Below are 20470 nucleotides of genomic sequence, written 5' to 3'. Positions count from 1 at the left end.
CACGGTTTTGAGAAGAGAATTTTACTACCCATTTATTTTGGCAGATATTAACACACCAATAATAGGAGCAAATTTTTTGAAAAATTTTGAGTTTTTAGTTGATATGAAGAACAAAACAATACACGATTCTATAATAAAATTGAAAGTCTCAGGCTCATCAGGATTTAGTGATATTTTTTCATTGAAAGTACTAGTTCCTGAAGACAAATACACAAAACTCTTAAATGATTTTCCTAGAATTACTTCGGAACCTGACTATACAAAAAGTGCGGTACATGCGACAGTACATAAAATAATAACTAAAGATAATTTACCATTTTCAAGACCTAGACGACTTGACATTTTAAAACTGAAAGTTGCAAAAAAGGAATTTGAAAATTTGGTTAAAATCGGAGTTTTTCGACCTTCAATCTCTCATGCAGCATCTCCTTTACACTTGGTACCTAAAAAAAATCCTAATGTTTGGCGACTGTGTGGAGATTACCGACGTTTAAATTGTATAACAGTTCCAGACAGATACCATTTACCAAATATACAGGACTTCAATGTAAATGTGAAAGGAAAAACTATATTCTCAAAAATAGACTTAAGGTATGTTTCCACTGGCTTGAAATCTGCTAGATTTGCGTAAACCTCTTCAAGGTGTTTTCACTGAGCTTACTCGTTTTTGATATTCGAATTTTTGAACAAATTCTGTCACTTTATTTTTTCATATCCACAATAAAGTTAATTATACCCTACACCACTATAGTGGGGAGGGTATTATGCGTTTGTTCTGATTTTTGTAACACCCAAAAATATTGGTCTTACACCCACCTTAAAGTATACCAATCGGCTCAGAATCACTTCCTGAGTCGATTAAGCTATGTACGTCTGTCCGTCCGTCCGTCCGTCTGTCTGTGTGTCCATGTAAACCTTGTGCGCACTCTACAGGTCGCAATTTTTGAGATAATTTGATGAAATTTGGAACATGCACTTCTCTTGATCGAAGGACGAACGCTATTGAAAATGGTTGAAATCGGTCCATTATTTCACCTAGCCCCCCTAATAGGGCTTTTGACCTGATAATTATGTTAAATGATCCACTATATCTACAAAAATGGGAAAAATTTAGTTTTATATATGTCTTAATAATTATAGTGATTTTCGTAAAGATCGGGCATTATTTGACCCTAGCCCCCATACAAAGCACAAATGAGTTTTATATAAACATAATTCCCAACAATAAATTTTATAGGGATCGGACCAAGTTTTACCCTAGCCCCCATATAACCGGACCTTCCGATTTGGGCCTTTTAGCTCATAACTTTGTCAAATATACTACTATCTCTCCAAAAATCGGCACATAGGGCTTTTGACCTGATAATTATGTTAAATGATCCACTATATCTACAAAAATGGGAAAAATTTAGTTTTATATATGTCTTAATAATTATAGTGATTTTCGTAAAGATCGGGCATTATTTGACCCTAGCCCCCATACAAAGCACAAATGAGTTTTATATAAACATAATTCCCAACAATAAATTTTATAGGGATCGGACCAAGTTTTACCCTAGCCCCCATATAACCGGACCTTCCGATTTGGGCCTTTTAGCTCATAACTTTGTCAAATATACTACTATCTCTCCAATATATAATTATAAATAACACTATCCCCCATACAAAATTCCCTTCAGAAAATGACTTGAATGTCCACAATTCACTTATAAACACTAGTATCATGATGATACTAGCCCCCATACAACCGGACCTACCGATTTGGGCCTTTTAGCTCATAACTACTATAAATATACTACTATCTTCCCAAAAATTGGAACAACTAAGTTTAATATAATTATAAATAACACTGTCATTTTTCGCCATGATCGGAAATAAAAAGTAGCCTATTGCCAGACATACAGGAATGTGCTGTGAAAATTTGAAGAAAATCGGTTTAGCCGTTTAGTAGTCTATAACGTTCAAACATATAAACCCACAAACAAACAAACATATAAACATACAAACAAACACACATTCATTTTTATATATGTATATAGATAATTCCCAATAACACATTTTATAAGGATCGGCTCAATTTCTGCCTTAGCCCCCATACATCCGGACCTTCCGATTTCGGCCGTTTATCTTTTAACTACGTCTAATATACTACTATCTATCCAAAAGTCGGCACAATGTGGTGATGTTTGTAACGCTCAAAAATATTTGTCCTTATTAAGCTATGTCCGTCTTTGTGACCGTATAAACCTTGTGTGCACGCAACAGATCGCAATTTTGAATATAATTTGTTAAAATGGGTCACATACTATTTTCTGGATCCACTGACGATGGCTGTTGAAAATGATTGAAATTGGTCTTTTATTTCTCCTAATCAGCATACAATCGAACATGAACAGACATTATTTGGAACCTATATAAGATTAACAGAAATGCTTTATTATTGAAATTAATCACATTTAATATTCGCAATTGGTGTAGGGTATCATATGGTCGGCCACGCCCGACTATAATTTCTTACTTGTTTTATTTGAAATTACTTATTAAAAATAAAAAATTACAGTTGTAAACGAATAAATTTATTTATAAAATGCCACTATTTTAAAATTATAATTTGTTATTATTTTCACTTCGAAATTAATTGTCACTTTTTCGAAGAAAACATTCAATTTGAATGGATAGCCCAAAGAAGTATTTGCTTATCCTACACACATCGCAGTGTTGCATAAGCAAATCTTGTTCGAAAAAAATACTTTTTAAATCAAATCTAGTAGATTAACTAGATTTGGATGTGTCAAAAATTAATGGGAAATCTACATGATTTCAACTAGTTTTGCCCAAATCAACTAGATTTGCTCAAAACGCCTCAGTGGAAACATAGCATTAGGAATTTGATGGTATGCTATTATACCATCAAATTCCTGTCGCTAAACCCACAAACAAACAAACATATAAACATACAAACAAACACACATTCATTTTTATATATGTATATAGATAATTCCCAATAACACATTTTATAAGGATCGGCTCAATTTCTGCCTTAGCCCCCATACATCCGGACCTTCCGATTTCGGCCGTTTATCTTTTAACTACGTCTAATATACTACTATCTATCCAAAAGTCGGCACAATGTGGTGATGTTTGTAACGCTCAAAAATATTTGTCCTTATTAAGCTATGTCCGTCTTTGTGACCGTATAAACCTTGTGTGCACGCAACAGATCGCAATTTTGAATATAATTTGTTAAAATGGGTCACATACTATTTTCTGGATCCACTGACGATGGCTGTTGAAAATGATTGAAATTGGTCTTTTATTTCTCCTAGTCAGCATACAATCGAACATGAACAGACATTATTTGGAACCTATATAAGATTAACAGAAATGCTTTATTATTGAAATTAATCACATTTAATATTCGCAATTGGTGTAGGGTATCATATGGTCGGCCACGCCCGACTATAATTTCTTACTTGTTTTATTTGAAATTACTTATTAAAAATAAAAAATTACAGTTGTAAACGAATAAATTTATTTATAAAATGCCACTATTTTAAAATTATAATTTGTTATTATTTTCACTTCGAAATTAATTGTCACTTTTTCGAAGAAAACATTCAATTTGAATGGATAGCCCAAAGAAGTATTTTCTTATCCTACACACATCGCAGTGTTGCATAAGCAAATCTTGTTCGAAAAAAATACTTTTTAAATCAAATCTAGTAGATTAACTAGATTTGGATGTGTCAAAAATTAATGGGAAATCTACATGATTTCAACTAGTTTTGCCCAAATCAACTAGATTTGCTCAAAACGCCTCAGTGGAAACATAGCATTAGGAATTTGATGGTATGCTATTATACCATCAAATTCCTGTCGCTCCGGAAGATATTCATAAACGATTACAACACCATTTGGTATGTTGGAATTCGTAAGAATGCCATTTGGATTAAGGAATAGTGCTCAAACATTTAAAAGATTCATGAATGAAGTATTTTTAGTTTCGATTTCGTATTTATTTACATAGATGATATTTTAATTGCAAGCAAAAATCAAAAAGAACATTTAAATCACCTCAAATTAGTTTTTGAACAACTACACACAGAAAAAAGATCGATCGGAAATCGGTTTTAATAACAAATAATTAGTTACTGTAGAAGAATATTAATTATAATTATGAAAAATCTGCAAATTCAACAATTTTTTTATAATAAGAACTGAAAAAACATAACTGTAATCGAAATAAGGATCATACAATTATTAATTTTGTTAACATAATCAATATGAGCTTTTTAAAAACTTATTTCATTATCTTGTCAAGCACAACCAAACTTAAATGTATAATTATTCGCTTTAATCGAAAATATTAGTACTTGTAATCAAAAAATCGGTTATTTAATGAAGAAATATATTTTTTGTTACTGATATCCTATATTTGTATAAACAGCTACGAAAATACGATTATCTCTAATATAATAAAAATTAATTCGGTATTTTAAACCGAAATGTTATAAATGTCGGTTATCTTGATTATAATAAAGCTTTATTCGGTATTTCCAATCATAGAATATTATCTATGTTTTCAATCAACTACACAATACATACGTAAATTTTTCTTGACATTTTAAAAAATACGTTGTTCTAAAATAAAAAGAAAATAAAATTTACACATTTTTATTTATTTAAATTTTATACGCATTTTCAAATAAAAATAAACATGGATTCTCGCCGGCCTTTACTGATGATTGTAAGTTAAGAAAATCGTCTCCATTTACAAAATATTGTATAATAATCGTTCGTTTAATTTTAGATTATGTGAGAGAATTATAAAAAGTTGCAGCTTTCAACAATTGAATTTCACTGCCTTGAGGCAGGATTTGTCAAACAAATTTTTTATGTAGGTCAAGTTTTAGATGGATTCTCTCCAACTTTTCCTGGATAATTGTACGTTAAGAAAACCGTGTCCATTTACAAAATATTGTACATATAATCATCGTTTGTTTATTTTCAGACAATTATGTGAAATTGAAGTTTCTTAAATTATTTAAACAGCTGAATTTCCCTTCTCAGTCGCAGAATCGTCAAGCATCAATTAAGCTTCTTATATAGGTCAAGTTTTAGAACTTTTGGAGTAAATAATGCAAATTGATACACTCGAAAAGTCAATATATTTTGCTCATCAGTGGACAAGAAATACATTACTATGGCTGATTGTAAAATGATTATGAATGAATTTAATAATGTATTTAATAATAATATTTGTTATATATTAATAAAAATATATAAAAATAATTGAAACATTTTTATTGGTTCCTAATAATAATAGTTTCGGTCTTTATAACCGAATTGATTTTTTTCGTAGTTACATGTACCATATTTATACTAAATATTTAGTTACTTTAATCGAAAATTCGGTTACAACTTCTATTTATGTTCTAAATATATAGTGTTAGCAAAAGAAATATTCGGTATTTGCAATCGATATATGATATAGTTAGTGTAACCGACCAAATTCGATTGGAAACAAATTCGGTTGTGACAATGAATCTGTTTTCTCTGTGTAGATAACTTTGGTCTTAATATTAAACCCTCAAAATGTATTTTCGGTCAGGAATCATTAGATTTCTTGAGTTATGAAATATCTAAAGAAGGAATACAGCCATCAAAAGATCGTATAGAGGCAATAAATTCTTTTGAAAAACCAAATTCTATCAAAAAACTCCAAAAGTTTTTAGGTATGATAAATTATTATAACAGATAAATAGATATACTAAATCACCTAATGTTGAAATTCCAATTCCCAAATGTAGATTTGAACATAACCATATGGATATTGTAGGACCATTACCAGTTTCAAGAGGTTATAAATATATTTTAACATGCATAGACAGAACTACGAGATGGCCAGAAGCTTATCCATTACAAAACATTACGTCTGAGGAAATTGTTAAAACTTTTATTCAAAATTATATTTCTCGTTTTGGCATTCCATTAAATATTACTGTAGATCGTGGTTCACAATTTACATCTAGTTTGTTTTCGAATTTAGTAGACATACTTGGTATCGAAAAAATTCACACCTCTGCCTATCATCCACAAGCTAACGGAATCATAGAAAGATTCCTTCGTCAACTTAAAACATCCCTTACATCTTCAAATGATTCTTTACATTGGTCTGATGAACTTCCTATTATATTACTAGCTTTGCGTAATCAAGTAAAAGAAGATCTTAAATGTTGTTCTGCTAAAATGGTTTATGGACAAACTCTGAGAATTCCAGGCGAACTGATAGTACCATCTCAAAATTTAGAAAATACAAATGAGTTCTTACTTCAGAAACTACGGGAACATTTTTCCTCTATTCGAACTGTTATTTCTCATCATGGAAACAGTCGTAGTTACATTCCTCCTTCATTAATGAATTGTTCGTACGTTTTTGTAAAAGTCAATAAAAAAATTGGATTGCAATATCATTTTGAAGGTCCATATATAAAGTCATAAGTAGAAATGATAAATGTTTTAAAATTCACAAGGGACAATTTATATTGTCGGTTGCAATCGATCTTTGAAACCTGCTTTTATCGATGAATTAAAGTTAAATGAAGAACTACATAACACCAAACAGCAACAAAAGAAACAAGTAAGAAATTATAGTCGGGCGTGGCCGACCATATGATACCCTACACCAATTGCGAATATTAAATGTGATTAATTTCAATAATGAAGCATTTCTGTTAATCTTATATAGGTTCCAAATAATGTCTGTGCATGTTCGGTTGTATGCTGACTAGGAAAAATAGAAGACCGATTTCAATCATTTTCAACAGCCATCGTCAGTGGATCCAGAGAATAGTATGTGACACATTTTAACAAATTATATTCAAAATTGCGATCTGTTGCGTGCACACGGTTTACACGGTCACAAAGACGGACATAGCTTAATAAGGACAAATATTTTTGAGTTTTACAAACAACACCACATTGTGCCGACTTTTGGATAGACAGTAGTATATTAGACGTAGTTAAAAGATAAACGACCGAAATCGGAAGGTCCGGATGTATGGAGGCTAAGGCAGAAATTGAGCCGATCCTTATAAAATGTATTATTAGGAATTATCTATATACATATATAAAATGAATGTGTATTTGTTTGTATGTTTATATGTTTGTGTGTTTATATGTTTGCATGTTTGAACGTTATAGACTACTAAACGGCTAAACCGATTTTCTTTAAATTTTCACAGCATATTCGTATGTCTGGCAATAGGCTACTTTTTATTTCCGATCATGGCGAAAAATGACAGTGTTATTTATAATTACATATCAAACTTAGTTGTGCCAAATTTTGGGAAGATAGTAGTATATTTATCGCAGTTAGGAGCTAAGAGGCCCTAATCGGCAGGTTCGGTTGTATGGGGGCTAGGGCAAAAATTGGTCCGATGCTTATAAAATTTAATGTCGACATTTTATATAAAATGTTTATATAAAATCTATTTGTGGTAAATTTCATATTGATACTAGTGTTTATAAGTGAATTGTGGACATTCAAGTCATTTCCTGAAGGGGACTTTGTATGGGGGATAGGGTCAAATAATGCCCGATCATTATAAAAATCGACAGTGTTATTTATAATTATATCCAACATAGTTGTGAGATAGTAGTATATTTGACAAAGTTATGAGCTAAAAGGCCCAAATCGGAAGGCCCGCTTATATGGGGGCTAGAGTAAAACTTGGTCCGATCCCTATAAAATTTATTGTTGGGAATTATGTTTATATAAAACTCATTTGTGCCAAATTTCATCGTGATACTACTTTTTATAAGTGAATTGTGGACATTCAAGTCATTTTCTGAGGGGGTCTTTGTATGGGGGCTAGGGTCAAATAATGCCCGATCTTTACGAAAATCACTAGAATTACTAAGACATATATAAAACTAAACTTTTCCAATTTTTTATTAAAATATAAAAAAATAAATTAATTTAAAAATTGTTCCTACAGTGTTATAAGTATGACACCTTCCGGGACTTGCGTTAATTAAATAAACATCATTATTTAAATTAATAACATAAAATAGATTTCAGGTATCTAACTCAAAAACAGACATAATTTTATTGACAAGAATTATAATCAAACATCAAATCTTATACCGTATAAATTCACCACTATAGTGGGGAGGGTATTATGCGTTTATTCTGATGTTTGTAACACCCAAAAATATTGGTCTTACACCCACCTTAAAGTATACCAATCGGCTCAGAATCACTTCCTGAGTCGATTAAGCTATGTCCGTCTGTCCGTCCGTCCGTATGTCTGTCTGTCTGTCTGTCTGTCTGTCTGTGTGTTCATGTAAGCCTTGTGCGCACTCTACAGGTCGCAATTTTTGAGATAATTTGATGAAATTTGGAACATGCACTTCTCTTGGTCGAAGGACGAACGCTATTGAAAATGGTTGAAATCGGTCCATTATTTCACCTAGCCCCCATACAACCGGACCCCCCGAATAGGGCTTTTGACCTGATAATTATGTTAAATGATTCACTATCTCTACAAAAATGGGAAAAATTTAGTTTTATATATGTCTTAATAATTATAGTGATTTTCGTAAAGATCGGGCATTATTTGACTCTAGCCCCCATACAAAGTCCCCCTCAGAAAATGACTTGAATGTTCACAATTCACTTATAAACACTAGTATCACGATGAAATTTGGCACAAATGAGTTCTATATAAACATAATTCCCAACAATAAATTTTATAGGGATCGGACCAAGTTTTACCCTAGCCCCCATATAACCGGACCTTCCGATTTGGGCCTTTTAGCTCATAACTTTGTCAAATATACTACTATCTCTCCAAAAATCGGCACAACTAAGTTTGATATAATTATAAATAACACCGTCGATTTTTATAATGATCGGACCCTATCCCCCATACAAAATTCCCTTCAGAAAATGACTTGAATGTCCATAATTCACTTATAAACACTAGTATCATGATGAAATTTGCCACAAATAGATTTTTGCCCTAGCCCCCATACAACCGGACCTACCGATTTGGGCCTTTTAGCTCATAACTACTATAAATATACTACTATCTTCCCAAAAATTGGAACAACTAAGTTTAATATAATTATAAATAACACTGTCATTTTTCGCCATGATCGGAAATAAGACAGACATACAGGAATGTGCTGTGAAAATTTGAAGAAAATCGGTTTAGCCGTTTAGTAGTCTATAACGTTCAAACATATAAACCCACAAACAAACAAACATATAAACATACAAACAAACACACATTAATTTTTATATATGTATGTAGATAATTCCCAATAACACATTTTATAAGGATCGGCTCAATTTCTGCCTTAGCCCCCATACATCCGGATCTTCCGATTTCGGCCGTTTATCTTTTAACTACGTCTAATATACTACTATCTATCCAAAAGTCGGCACAATGTGGTGATGTTTGTAACACTCAAAAATATTTATCCTTATTAAGCTATGTCCGTCTTTGTGGCCGTATAAACCTTGTGTGCACGCAACAGATCGCAATTTTGAATATAATTTGTTAAAATGGGTCACATACTATTTTCTGGATTCACTGACGATGGCTGTTGAAAATGATTGAAATCGGTCTTTTATTTCTCCTAGTCAGCATACAATCGAACATGAACAGACATTATTTGGAACCTATATAAGATTAACAGAAATGCTTTATTATTGAAATTAATCACATTTAATATTCGCAATTGGTGTAGGGTATCATATGGTCGGCCACGCCCGACTATAATTTCTTACTTGTTTTATTATATGGATTTACTTACATATTCTTTTTTATTATTATGAAAAGAATCTATAGAAATTAAGTAAAACTAGCTGACCCGACAGACGTTGTCCTGTCCAAATTAGAAAAAATGTTTATGTTCGATTTGTGATTTTAGATAAATCGAAAAAAGTGAGCGTAAAAGTGGGCGTGGTCAATTATTCTTTCAGTAAAACTTTAAATTTGATTACTACGAAAATGTTTTAAAAAATTTAGCCAAATCGGTGCAGCCGTGTTCCGATTTTAGATAAATCGAAAAAAGTGGGCGTGGTAAATTTTTCTTTCAGTAAAAACTTAAATTAGATTACTACGACCATTTAAATAAAAAATTTAGCCAAATCGGTGCAGCCGTTTTCCGATTTTAGATAAATCGAAAAAAGTGTGCGTAAAAGTGGGCGTTGTCAATTTTTCTTTCCGTAAAAACCTAAGTTGGACTATGACGAACATTTCAGTAAAAAAATTGTCCAAATCGGTCTAGCCGTTCTCAACTGATGCAATTACCAACGAACGACAATTGATTTTTATTTATATAGACAGATAGATTATATAGATTATAATTAATTATCAAAATTTAACATCAACATTTAGTTGCATTATATATTTTTATACCCTACACCACTATAGTGGGAAGGGTATAATGCGTTTGTGCTGATGTTTGTAACACCCAAAAATATTGGTCCTACACCCACCTTAAAGTATACCAATCGACTCACTTCCTGAGTCGATTAAGCTATGTCCGTCTGTCCGTCCGTCTGTCTGTCTGTCCATGTAAACTTTGTGCGCACTCTACAGGTCGCAATTTTTGAGATAATTTGATGAAATTTGAAACATGCACTTCTCTTGAAAATGGTTGAAATCGGTCCATTATTTCACCTAGCCCCCATACAACCGGACCCCCCGAATAGGGCTTTTGACCTCATAATTATGTTAAATGATCTGCTATCTCTATAAAAATTATAAAAGTTTAGTTTTATATATGTCTTAATAATTCTAGTGATTTTCGTAAAGATCGGGCATTATTTGACCCTAGCCCCCATACAAAGTCCCCCTCAGAAAATGACTTGAATGTCCACAATTCACTTATAAACAGTAGTATCACGATGAAATTTGGTACAAATGAGTTCTATATAAACATAATTCCCAACAATAAATTTTATAGGGATCGGACCAAGTTTTACTCTAGCCCCCATATAAGCGGACCTTCCGATTTGGGCCTTTTAGCTCATAACTTTGTCAAATATACTACTATCTCTCCAAAAATCGGCACAACTAAGTTGGATATAATTATAAATAACACTGTCGATTTTTATAATGATCGGGCATTATTTGACCCTATCCCCCATACAAAGTCCCCTTCAGGAAATGACTTGAATGTCCACAATTCACTTATAAACACTAGTATCAATATGAAATTTACCACAAATAGATTTTATATAAAATGTCGACATTAAATTTTATAAGGATCGGACCAATTTTTGCCCTAGACCCCATACAACCGGATCTACCTATTAGGGCCTCTTAGCTCATAACTACGATAAATATACTACTATCTTACCAAAAATTGGCACAACTAAGTTTGATATGTAATTATAAATAACACTGTCATTTTTCGCCATGATCGGAAATAAAAAGTAGCCTATTGCCAGACATACGAATATGTTGTGAAAATTTGAAGAAAATCGGTTTAGCCGTTTAGTAGTCTATAACGTTCAAACATACAAACAAGCACACATTTATAGAATGTATAGAAAATTCCCAATAATACATTTTATAAGGATTGTCTCAATTTCTGCCTTAGCCTCCATAGATCCGGACCTTACGATTTCGGTCGTTTATCTTTTAACTACGTCTAATATACTACTATCTATCCAAAAGTCGGCACAATGTGGTGATGTTTGTAACACTCAAAAATATTTGTCCTTATTAAGCTATGTCCGTCTTTGTGACCGTGTAAACCTTGTGTGCACGCAACAGATCGCAATTTTGAATATAATTTGTTAAAATGGGTCACATACTATTCTCTGGATCCACTGACGATGGCTGTTGAAAATGATTGAAATCGCATACAACCGAACATGAACAGACATTATTTGGAACCTATATAAGATTAACAGAAATGCTTCATTATTGAAATTAATCACATTTAATATTCGCAATTGGTGTAGGGTATCACATGGTCGGCCACGCCCGACTATAATTTCTTACTTGTTTTTGTATATGAATATTCTATTTTCTTCCTTTTTTTTGGTTATAAATGTGTAGAATATTGAATTGGGAAATAAACGTTTATTTATCCAAGTTATAGCTTACTTAATTCATTTAATATTATTCTTAGGTATAACGATTTAAATCGATTTTTTTCTTTTTTTTTAACAATTGATGCAATACAATTTAGTTTGATTATATATAAAAAATATGATCAAATAATCAAATTTAATTATTAATTACACTATTCAAATTTGGAAATTTTTAAATTTTACAGAATTTCATAAGATAAGTTGACTGCTTAACAAAACGGAATCGAATCGATTAAAATTAATTAGTATTTTATATGTAAGCTTAATGCAACAATGTGGTATAATGAATATAATTTGGATTGAACCATTTTTTCTTTATTTGTGATTTTTAAATAGTTTATAAACTATAATGATATTTTATAAATAGATCTGAAGTAACTCGAATGGTTTAGTCGTACTAACTTGTACATTTATATATATGACTAGCTATACCCAGTGTGCTTAGCAATATAAATAAAAAATCTTAATAATTTTGAAGATTCTAACTGTAATGTTTTCCAGAGATACAATTTTTCCGAACGTTAATTAAGATTTTAATGTAATCATTGATAAATTTAAAAAAAATCTAATATTTTCCCAGATATACGAAATTTTGTATTTAATTCATATAGGGGGTGCCAAGACCCCATTGAAAGTCCGCCCGTTATTCTCTAAATGTTCACATGAATGTCAAAGATCTTCATGTAGAATTTGAAGATTCTAGCTCACGTTAAAACTAAGCAAAGGAAATCAACTAAATTCACCCAAACTATTTATAGTTATCCTATGCAGTTTGGTATTGAAAATCAGCAAAATCGGTTCACAACGTAAAAAGCTATGAGTAAAAATTTCAGACTACCTCGAAAAAAATTACGTTTTTTTCATCATTCTTTTGAAGTTTTCTCATAAACTACCAAAGATATTTCGATGAATTTTGTCACACATTTTTTTTTCATGGCAGTGATCAATTATGTTGAAAATCTTTACAATCGATCCAATATTTCTCATAGCCCCCATACAAAGGTATATATTCCCGGAAATTAGTTTATCGCTAATAACTCCCTCAAATATATCGGTATCAACACAAAATTTTGCACATGCAAATATAATATGAACAGAAATCATACTTTCAACGCAGATCTCAGTCGGTCCACAATTGGCCATAGCTCCCATACAAGGTCCACTTCGGAAAATCACCTAAACGCACATATTTCATTGATGAATAAAGCTATTGTGATAAAATTCGAGTTAAACATGTTTTGTGTACATACAAATCATTCTACGAAATTTTTTACGGATCGGTCCATTATTGGTCATAGCTCCCATATAAGGCCCACTTCCGAAAATCATTTAAAAGCTCATATTTCATTGTCATATAAAGCTATCTTGATAAAATTCGACACAAATATGTTTTTTGTAAGGTCGTAGCTCCTATACATATAAAGTTTACTTCCGAAAATCACCTAAACGCACATATTTCATTAATTAATAAATCTATCGACTTGAATTTTTTTTTTTTGGCATATAAATCATTATACGAAATTTTTTCCTTATCGGTTGATAATTGGTCACAACTCCCATATAAGGACCATTTCCGAAAATTACTCAAATGAACATTAACAATCAAAGTTATCAGGATAAAATTCGACATAAATGTGTATTTTGTATATATAAATCATTCTACGGATTTTATCTTCCGGATCGGTCCATAGGTTGACTAAGTTCCCATATAAGGTATACTTCTGAAAATCACTTAATACCACTTAATTCGTAATTAAATGATTATATCCGGATAAAATTCAAAATGAGTATGTTCTGTGTACAGTTAATCATTATATTAAAATATAATTAAAATTAGTTTGACATATGCGTAAATGTTAGTACCCTCAATAAGGAAACAAAAATTTTGCCAAGTTATCTAAAAATTAGATAGTTAAATGGGTTTCAATAAAAAGTAGCTTGCTGGTGGAGGGTATTTCAGATTCGGCATAGCCGAATATAGCACTCTAACTTGTTAATATTCTAATTGTAATAGTTTTCAAGATAAACTAATTTTTGTATTTAATTTATATGGGAGGTGCCACGCCCCCTAATGCTATTCCGCCCACTTTTTGTCTTAAAAAATTATATTGATACTAAAGTTGCTCCGACAAAATTTGAAGACTCTATCTGTTATATTATCTCAGATATACTAATTTAATATTTTTAATATGGACGTGGAACGTCGCCCACTTGAAATTTCAACATAAAAAATAGCCTATAGTTCCTTCCAGACATACAGGAAGAAACTGTGAAAATTTCTTTATTTTGGGGCGAAAACTAAATTTTTTTAAAAAGTACCTGTTACAATTTGATGATTTGTATATTAAATAAAAGGTATTTGGGTCTACTTTCCTATGATTAATGGAGTTTGTAAGTTTTTATGCTCCATCGTATTTTATTGGTATTTAAAAAATTTGGCATTGGAAAAAATAATAGAAACGATTCACAGTATTGCACTGGGGACATAAGCTGAGATTTCTTAAACAACTTTTTGCACTTATTTTTAAAAATTTTAATTATAAATGAAATTCTTAATATAAAAGTATACTTTTTACTTTAATTTTTATGTTAACATTTGTTTTTTCGAAGCTTGATTGACCATATTGATCCTGAAAGCTGAATCAGAGGCCCGACTTTCAAGTTTTCTTAAATAAAAATTTCAGATATTGAAAGAAATGTCTTCTAATGTTTAAATTATCTAAAAAATTAGTTTTTGAGAAGATTTCGAGAATCAAAGGTATTGAACCCACTTATAGATAAGGACAATCCATCGATTTTTGGACCAAATTTCGAGCAATATTTCGCTAATTTGCAATTCGACCTGTTCTTGGTGGTTAAAAAGGAGCTTAAATATCAAAGTATATTGATGGACTTGTGAAATAATGCTAAAATAAATAAAATTTAACACAAAAAGTTCACAAAACCCAAAAAAATTTAAAATTCAGTTTGAATTGTAGTCTAATGTAACGTAAGTTCAGATAAAATGCACCTCATCATATTAAAACATCAGAAAGAATATTCTTTGTAATTTTTTTCATAAAATAAACGTATTAGATTTTAGAAAAGGTAATAAAATAAAAAACATATTTTATTTCCCTCGTTTAAAAACATTATGTTTTATTTTTTGCAATAGATCGTATTGGGTCTATACTAGGGTGATCGACACGACTTTTCAACCGGTTTTAAAACCGGTTTTTTCTGCTTTACCAGTGTCGGTTTTTTCTTAATGTTGATTTTTCGAATATCGAATAACCCGGTTTTTTCACTTTTTAAAAACCGATTTCGAATACTTTTATTTGCTTTGTATTCAAAGATTATTTAAATGAAATTTTTAAGTAAATAATAATACAGCTAAATTTTAAAATTATTTGAGTCGTGGAACTAGCGTATATTTTTCTAAAGCTCCTTTGGTTAAACTTTTTTGATTTTCCTAATTAATTAAAAAAATTTATTTGTAAAATTGATAACTGTTTGATAAAATTTTATCAATCTTAAGATTATATTCAATTTACAATAATTAATTTACGGCTGAAATTTTATGGAAGTGTTGTCCTAAACAGGGCTTTTGAAATAAGCTAGGATTACATAGTACCTTATGTTTAACAGAAGTGTCCCACTTTTTTCCTAATTTTTTTATATTAATGAAATAATGTAAATCAGACGACTAGATCTATAGTTATAATCTTTTAAACTGTTAAAAATCATTTCTGGCCATGTTTTATTAATCAAATTTAAACATAAACATTAAGTTTTTCAAATTAAAATATTTTTTTTATTTATAATGAAAAACCGGTTAACCGGTTTTTTCTGAATTTGAAAAATATCAACCGGTTTTTTTTAAATGTCAACTATTCGAACTATTCGAAAACCGGTTTTTGGAAAATGTCGAATAATCGATCACCCTAGTCTATACTATACCGGTTAACCGGTTTTTTCTGAATTTGAAAAATATCAACCGGTTTTTTTTAAATGTCAACTATTCGAACTATTCGAAAACCGGTTTTTGGAAAATGTCGAATAATCGATCACCCTAGTCTATACTAGTATTAATTCCCAAACAGTACTATACCTAAATTTCAAATTAATTTTCGAAATTTTTACATTTCTTGAAATTTTAGTTTTAAATTAAACTTAAAAATGTGAAATATTGCTCAAAATCGGGGCCAAAAATCGGTGGATTATCGTTATCTATAAGCGGATTCAAAACTTCTTCGGCTCGAAATCTTTTCAAGAACTAATTTTTTAAGTAATTTAGCAATGTTAAGCAATTTCTTTCACTGTTTTAATTTTTTATTAAAGAAAATTTGAAAGTCGTGGCTCCAATTCAGCCGTCAGAGCTCATATGGTCAACCAAGCGTTGAAAAAAACACACCTTATCATAAAGAACCGAGGAAACAGTATATTTTGATATTGAGAATATCATTTACAATTCAAATTTTTAAAAATAAATACAAAAAGCAGTTTAAGAAATCTCAGCTTATGTCCCCAGTGAATCGTTTCTATTATTTTTTCCTATGCCAAATTTTTTAAATACCAATAAAATACGATGGAGCAAAATAACTTACAAAATCCATTTATCATAGGAAAGTAGACCTAAATACCTCTTATTTAAGATACAAATCATCAAATTCTAACGGATACTTTTTGAGAAAATTTAGTTTTCACCACAAAATAAAGTCGTTTTTATTATTTTTTCCACCACTGTATATAGATTAATATGGGAGGTGCTGCTCCCCTCATGGGTAGTCCGCCAATTTATTTCCCAAAATGTTTACATGGATGTTAAAGTTACTCGTGCTAATTTTTAATATTCTAACTGTAAAAGTTTCCAAGATAAACCAATTTTTGTATTTAATTTATATGGGAGGTGCCACGCCCCCTAATGCTAAGCTGCCCACTTTTTGTCTTAAATAATTATATTGATACTAAAGTTGCTCCGACAAAATTTGAAGACTCTAGCTGTTATATTATCTCAGATATACTAATTCAATATTTCCTTAATATGGGCGTGGCACGTCGCCCACTTGAAATTTCAACATAAAAAGTAGCCTATAGTTCCTTCCGGACATACAGGAAGAAACTGTGAAAATTTCAGGAAAATCGGTCCAGCCGTTTAGCAGTCTATAAAGCACAAACAAACATACATACAAACACACTTTCATTTATATATATATAGATATTTTATTTGAATTAGGTATTTATCTTCGGTTCGGGTAGGAATGATCGGACTTCAATAGTAATTAAATAATTACAATGTCAAGGTTATTTGTGTTAATTGAATGTCATTGAGGTTAAAGGAAGGTCAAAATTTAAAGTAAAAGGGTTTATAATTTGTTCTCCGAACAATTTTGTGTTTCACAGTATTTTATAACTCACTCTAATTATGATTATCCAACTCTGCTCACACTCATATAAATTAGAGCCCTGCATGAGTAACTCTATTTGCTACACACAATGAGTGACTCATTGCTTTGCACTCAACTCATTGTTTGTTTAGAATAGTATTTACAAAGTTTTGTTATACTCAAACGTTGTGAGTACTATCAAGTGAATGTGCAACTACATTCAAATCGAGCGAGTAAACAATTTGTTTATGTTAAAACAATACAAAATAGATTGTTTGAATCGAATGAATCGATTCAAACTTTTTCTTGAATAAATGGTGAAAATTTTGAATGCTGTTAAAACTAGTTCCTGTGGCCCGAATTCGCTGAAATTTGGTAGTCTTGAGTACAATTGATGACAAGATAATATTATGTTCGAATGTTCGAAAATTCGAAGTTATGTTCGAAAAATTTTTTATGCTTTTAAATTATTCTTTGAGTCCAAAAAACTAAAAAAAAATTTCGAAAATTCGAACTCATGTTCGAAAAAAATTTTAAGCTGATAAAACCAGTTTCCGTGGACCAAATTGGCTGAAATTTGGCAGTGTTAAGTACAGTTGATGACGCTACTATATTATCTTCGACTATTCGAAATTAAGTTCGAAAATTCGAAGTAATATTCAAAAAATCTGTTAATTTGTCGAACTTAAAAATTGTTTTGCTTTCACTCGATTCACTCACTGTATACTACTTGAATTGAATCACACAAACACTCTCATTACTTGTTTCGTTTGAATTGAGTATTGACTAACATTCCTTATTTTCAAATATACTATTCATTTCATTCATAAAACAATGAGTGAGTCAAACACAGTGTTTGAAAAAAATCAAATGTTTTAATTTATTATTTAAGTCACTCATGCAGGGCTCTAATATAAATATCCCCGTTAGAGTGATTTTTTTTTGTGCAATTATTGTGAATTAAGCCAAAAGGTAGTTGTCCACGCTTATATAATTTTAAACTTCGATGCACTTTTCCGCCACAAGATGTCTCTGATTTGTTCGTTTTACTAGTCTTTTACTCATAAACCTATTTTATGTATGTACAATATATAATATCTATTAATATTTTGCTTCGATATAAATTTAATTTCCTTCAAATTTTAATTAAAATCGTTTCTTTATTCTCTCGTTATTTACACTTAAGAATTTCCTTGAGCGAGACGTGAAACAATTTCATTCAACACTTAAAGTAAAATTGTTACATCAGCACAAAAAAATTGTGATGGGCTTTAACAAAATCTAGTTTCCAACAATTTTTCTTATGGTTTAACTTACAACAAAAATTGTATGTTTAACTATAGTACATTTTCATTCTTATTGTCGGAAATTGAACTTCTTTTCTATTTGTATATAAAAGAGGAACTTTTTTTGAGCATACAATTATTAGATTTAAATTCTAAATATGTAAGTTGAACAAAATTAAAAATTGTTTTTGACAAGTTGTTTTTAAGGTTTTCGTCTTGAAAATAGTTTCAAACTAAATTTTCTGTGCCCAGAAGAAATTATACAAAGTTAACTTATTTCTCTTATCCTTTTACTAATAAGTTAACTGTTATTTTTTTCACTTAACGAGTTTAAATATATTTTAAAAAAACTATGCTTAACTAAGCACTTTAAATTATAATTTCATTAACATCCAATGACTTTCACCTTTGAAATGTAATCTCAATGATTATACTTATTCGACTCAGTGTTCTTCCAAAAATGAATTCGATTACATAAACTGACTCGTTGTCTCACCCTAAGATCTTGTAGGTTACATTATTGTTTAAGCCCATCTTATCATCTGTGACCTCTTTGTGAATATCCTTAAAACTTCCTGACATATAGAATCATAGAGAGAAAACCTGTCAAAATTTTTTTGAAAACATAAAAATAAGTGTATTCAACATACCATTGTTATATTTCCCCACAGTCATTTGTCAAATTTAATGTAAATAAATTAATAATTTTTAGTTTTATATACAAAAATCAAAATTATAATATGTATGTATGTTCCCGTACTCGTCTGGATTGTCATTTTTTTGTCTTGTCCCGGTTACTGCAGAGGTCCCTTCGGGATGGCTATGGTTTAAATACAAAATTACGGGTTAAATCTATATTTCTAGGTAAGTTCTGTGCTGTTACCGAAAAGATAACAGACACACAAGTGAATATGCTTTACGTAAACAACTATCGTGTTGGCCTTATACGACCACTGGGTGAGCTTGTTAGACGACTCACCACCACTTTGTACTCCTTAAACTTTGCTCATGTACTCGAGCTACCTAATCTCTGACCATTACTTAACTGCCGAGATGCAAAAACATCACCTGACATGGAAGGCAAATTCATTCATATCACATTTATAAGATACTTTACATACATCACCATTCAACTTTGCACACCGACACACTCATTGAGACCAACATCTGAGTGAGTAAGGTCCGTATAACCCTACATCCATCCCGTATGATATACATTTGACACCAACTCATTTCCAACACTCTGCATGGTATCTGTTATCTTAGCTACAGCACTGAACTTATCTCGAATTATAGACTTTACCGTGCACCAGTCTTTTTACCAATATTCTCTTCCCGCGAGTATGGGTTTAAACCGCAGCCAATAACCAGGACAAGACAAAGATGGAAACTCAGCCCCTGTTCAAATAATTTCAAGGAATGTCCGATGATACATTTAGCATCGCCAGTTTATAGTCCCGGCAAACCGGATTGCAATAACACCAAGATAGGGAAGTGTTGGTGTCAAAAGAATAAGTTACTGAATGAATCAAGGGTATATGGACCTCGCCACACCCATATACTCGTAAGAATGTCGAGTGTTTTCTCTTGAATTTGGGTCACGTAAATCTGTTTATTTTGCCGAAGTTATGTAAAATTTTAAAAATAAATAAAAAATTATTGTGGTGAAAATGTCAGAATAATAAATTGAAATGTCG

The 20470-nt window shown here is 30.9% G+C and overlaps 1 protein-coding gene across 1 annotated transcript; it reads left to right on the top strand.

The window, feature by feature from the left end:
- Nucleotides 1-5826: 5826 nt before the first annotated feature.
- Nucleotides 5827-8036, top strand: LOC119602423 (protein NYNRIN-like). Its single transcript, XM_037953934.1, has 3 exons — nt 5827-6424; nt 6534-6640; nt 8001-8036. Exons 1-3 carry the CDS (start codon nt 5827-5829, stop codon nt 8034-8036), a joined length of 741 nt encoding a protein of 246 aa, XP_037809862.1.
- The last annotated feature ends 12434 nt before the right edge of the window (nt 8037-20470 follow it).

The sequence above is a fragment of the Lucilia sericata genome, unplaced genomic scaffold, assembly GCF_015586225.1.
Source record: "Lucilia sericata isolate MDLA Ls3-8-SP2 unplaced genomic scaffold, ASM1558622v1 Contig000230F_arrow, whole genome shotgun sequence".
Taxonomy (NCBI): domain Eukaryota; kingdom Metazoa; phylum Arthropoda; class Insecta; order Diptera; family Calliphoridae; genus Lucilia; species Lucilia sericata.
Note: the sequence above shows the minus strand (reverse complement) of the source record. Positions and strands in the feature narration are given on the sequence as shown.

Coding starts and splice junctions, on each gene's coding strand:
- LOC119602423 (XM_037953934.1), top strand. CDS start 5,827: ATGGATATTGTAGGACCATTACCAGTTTCAAGAGGTTATAAATATATT. Junction 6,425..6,533: donor TCCTCCTTCATTAATGAATT/GTTCGTACGTTT, acceptor AAAATTCACAAG/GGACAATTTATATTGTCGGT. Junction 6,641..8,000: donor AACAGCAACAAAAGAAACAA/GTAAGAAATTAT, acceptor TTGTTCCTACAG/TGTTATAAGTATGACACCTT.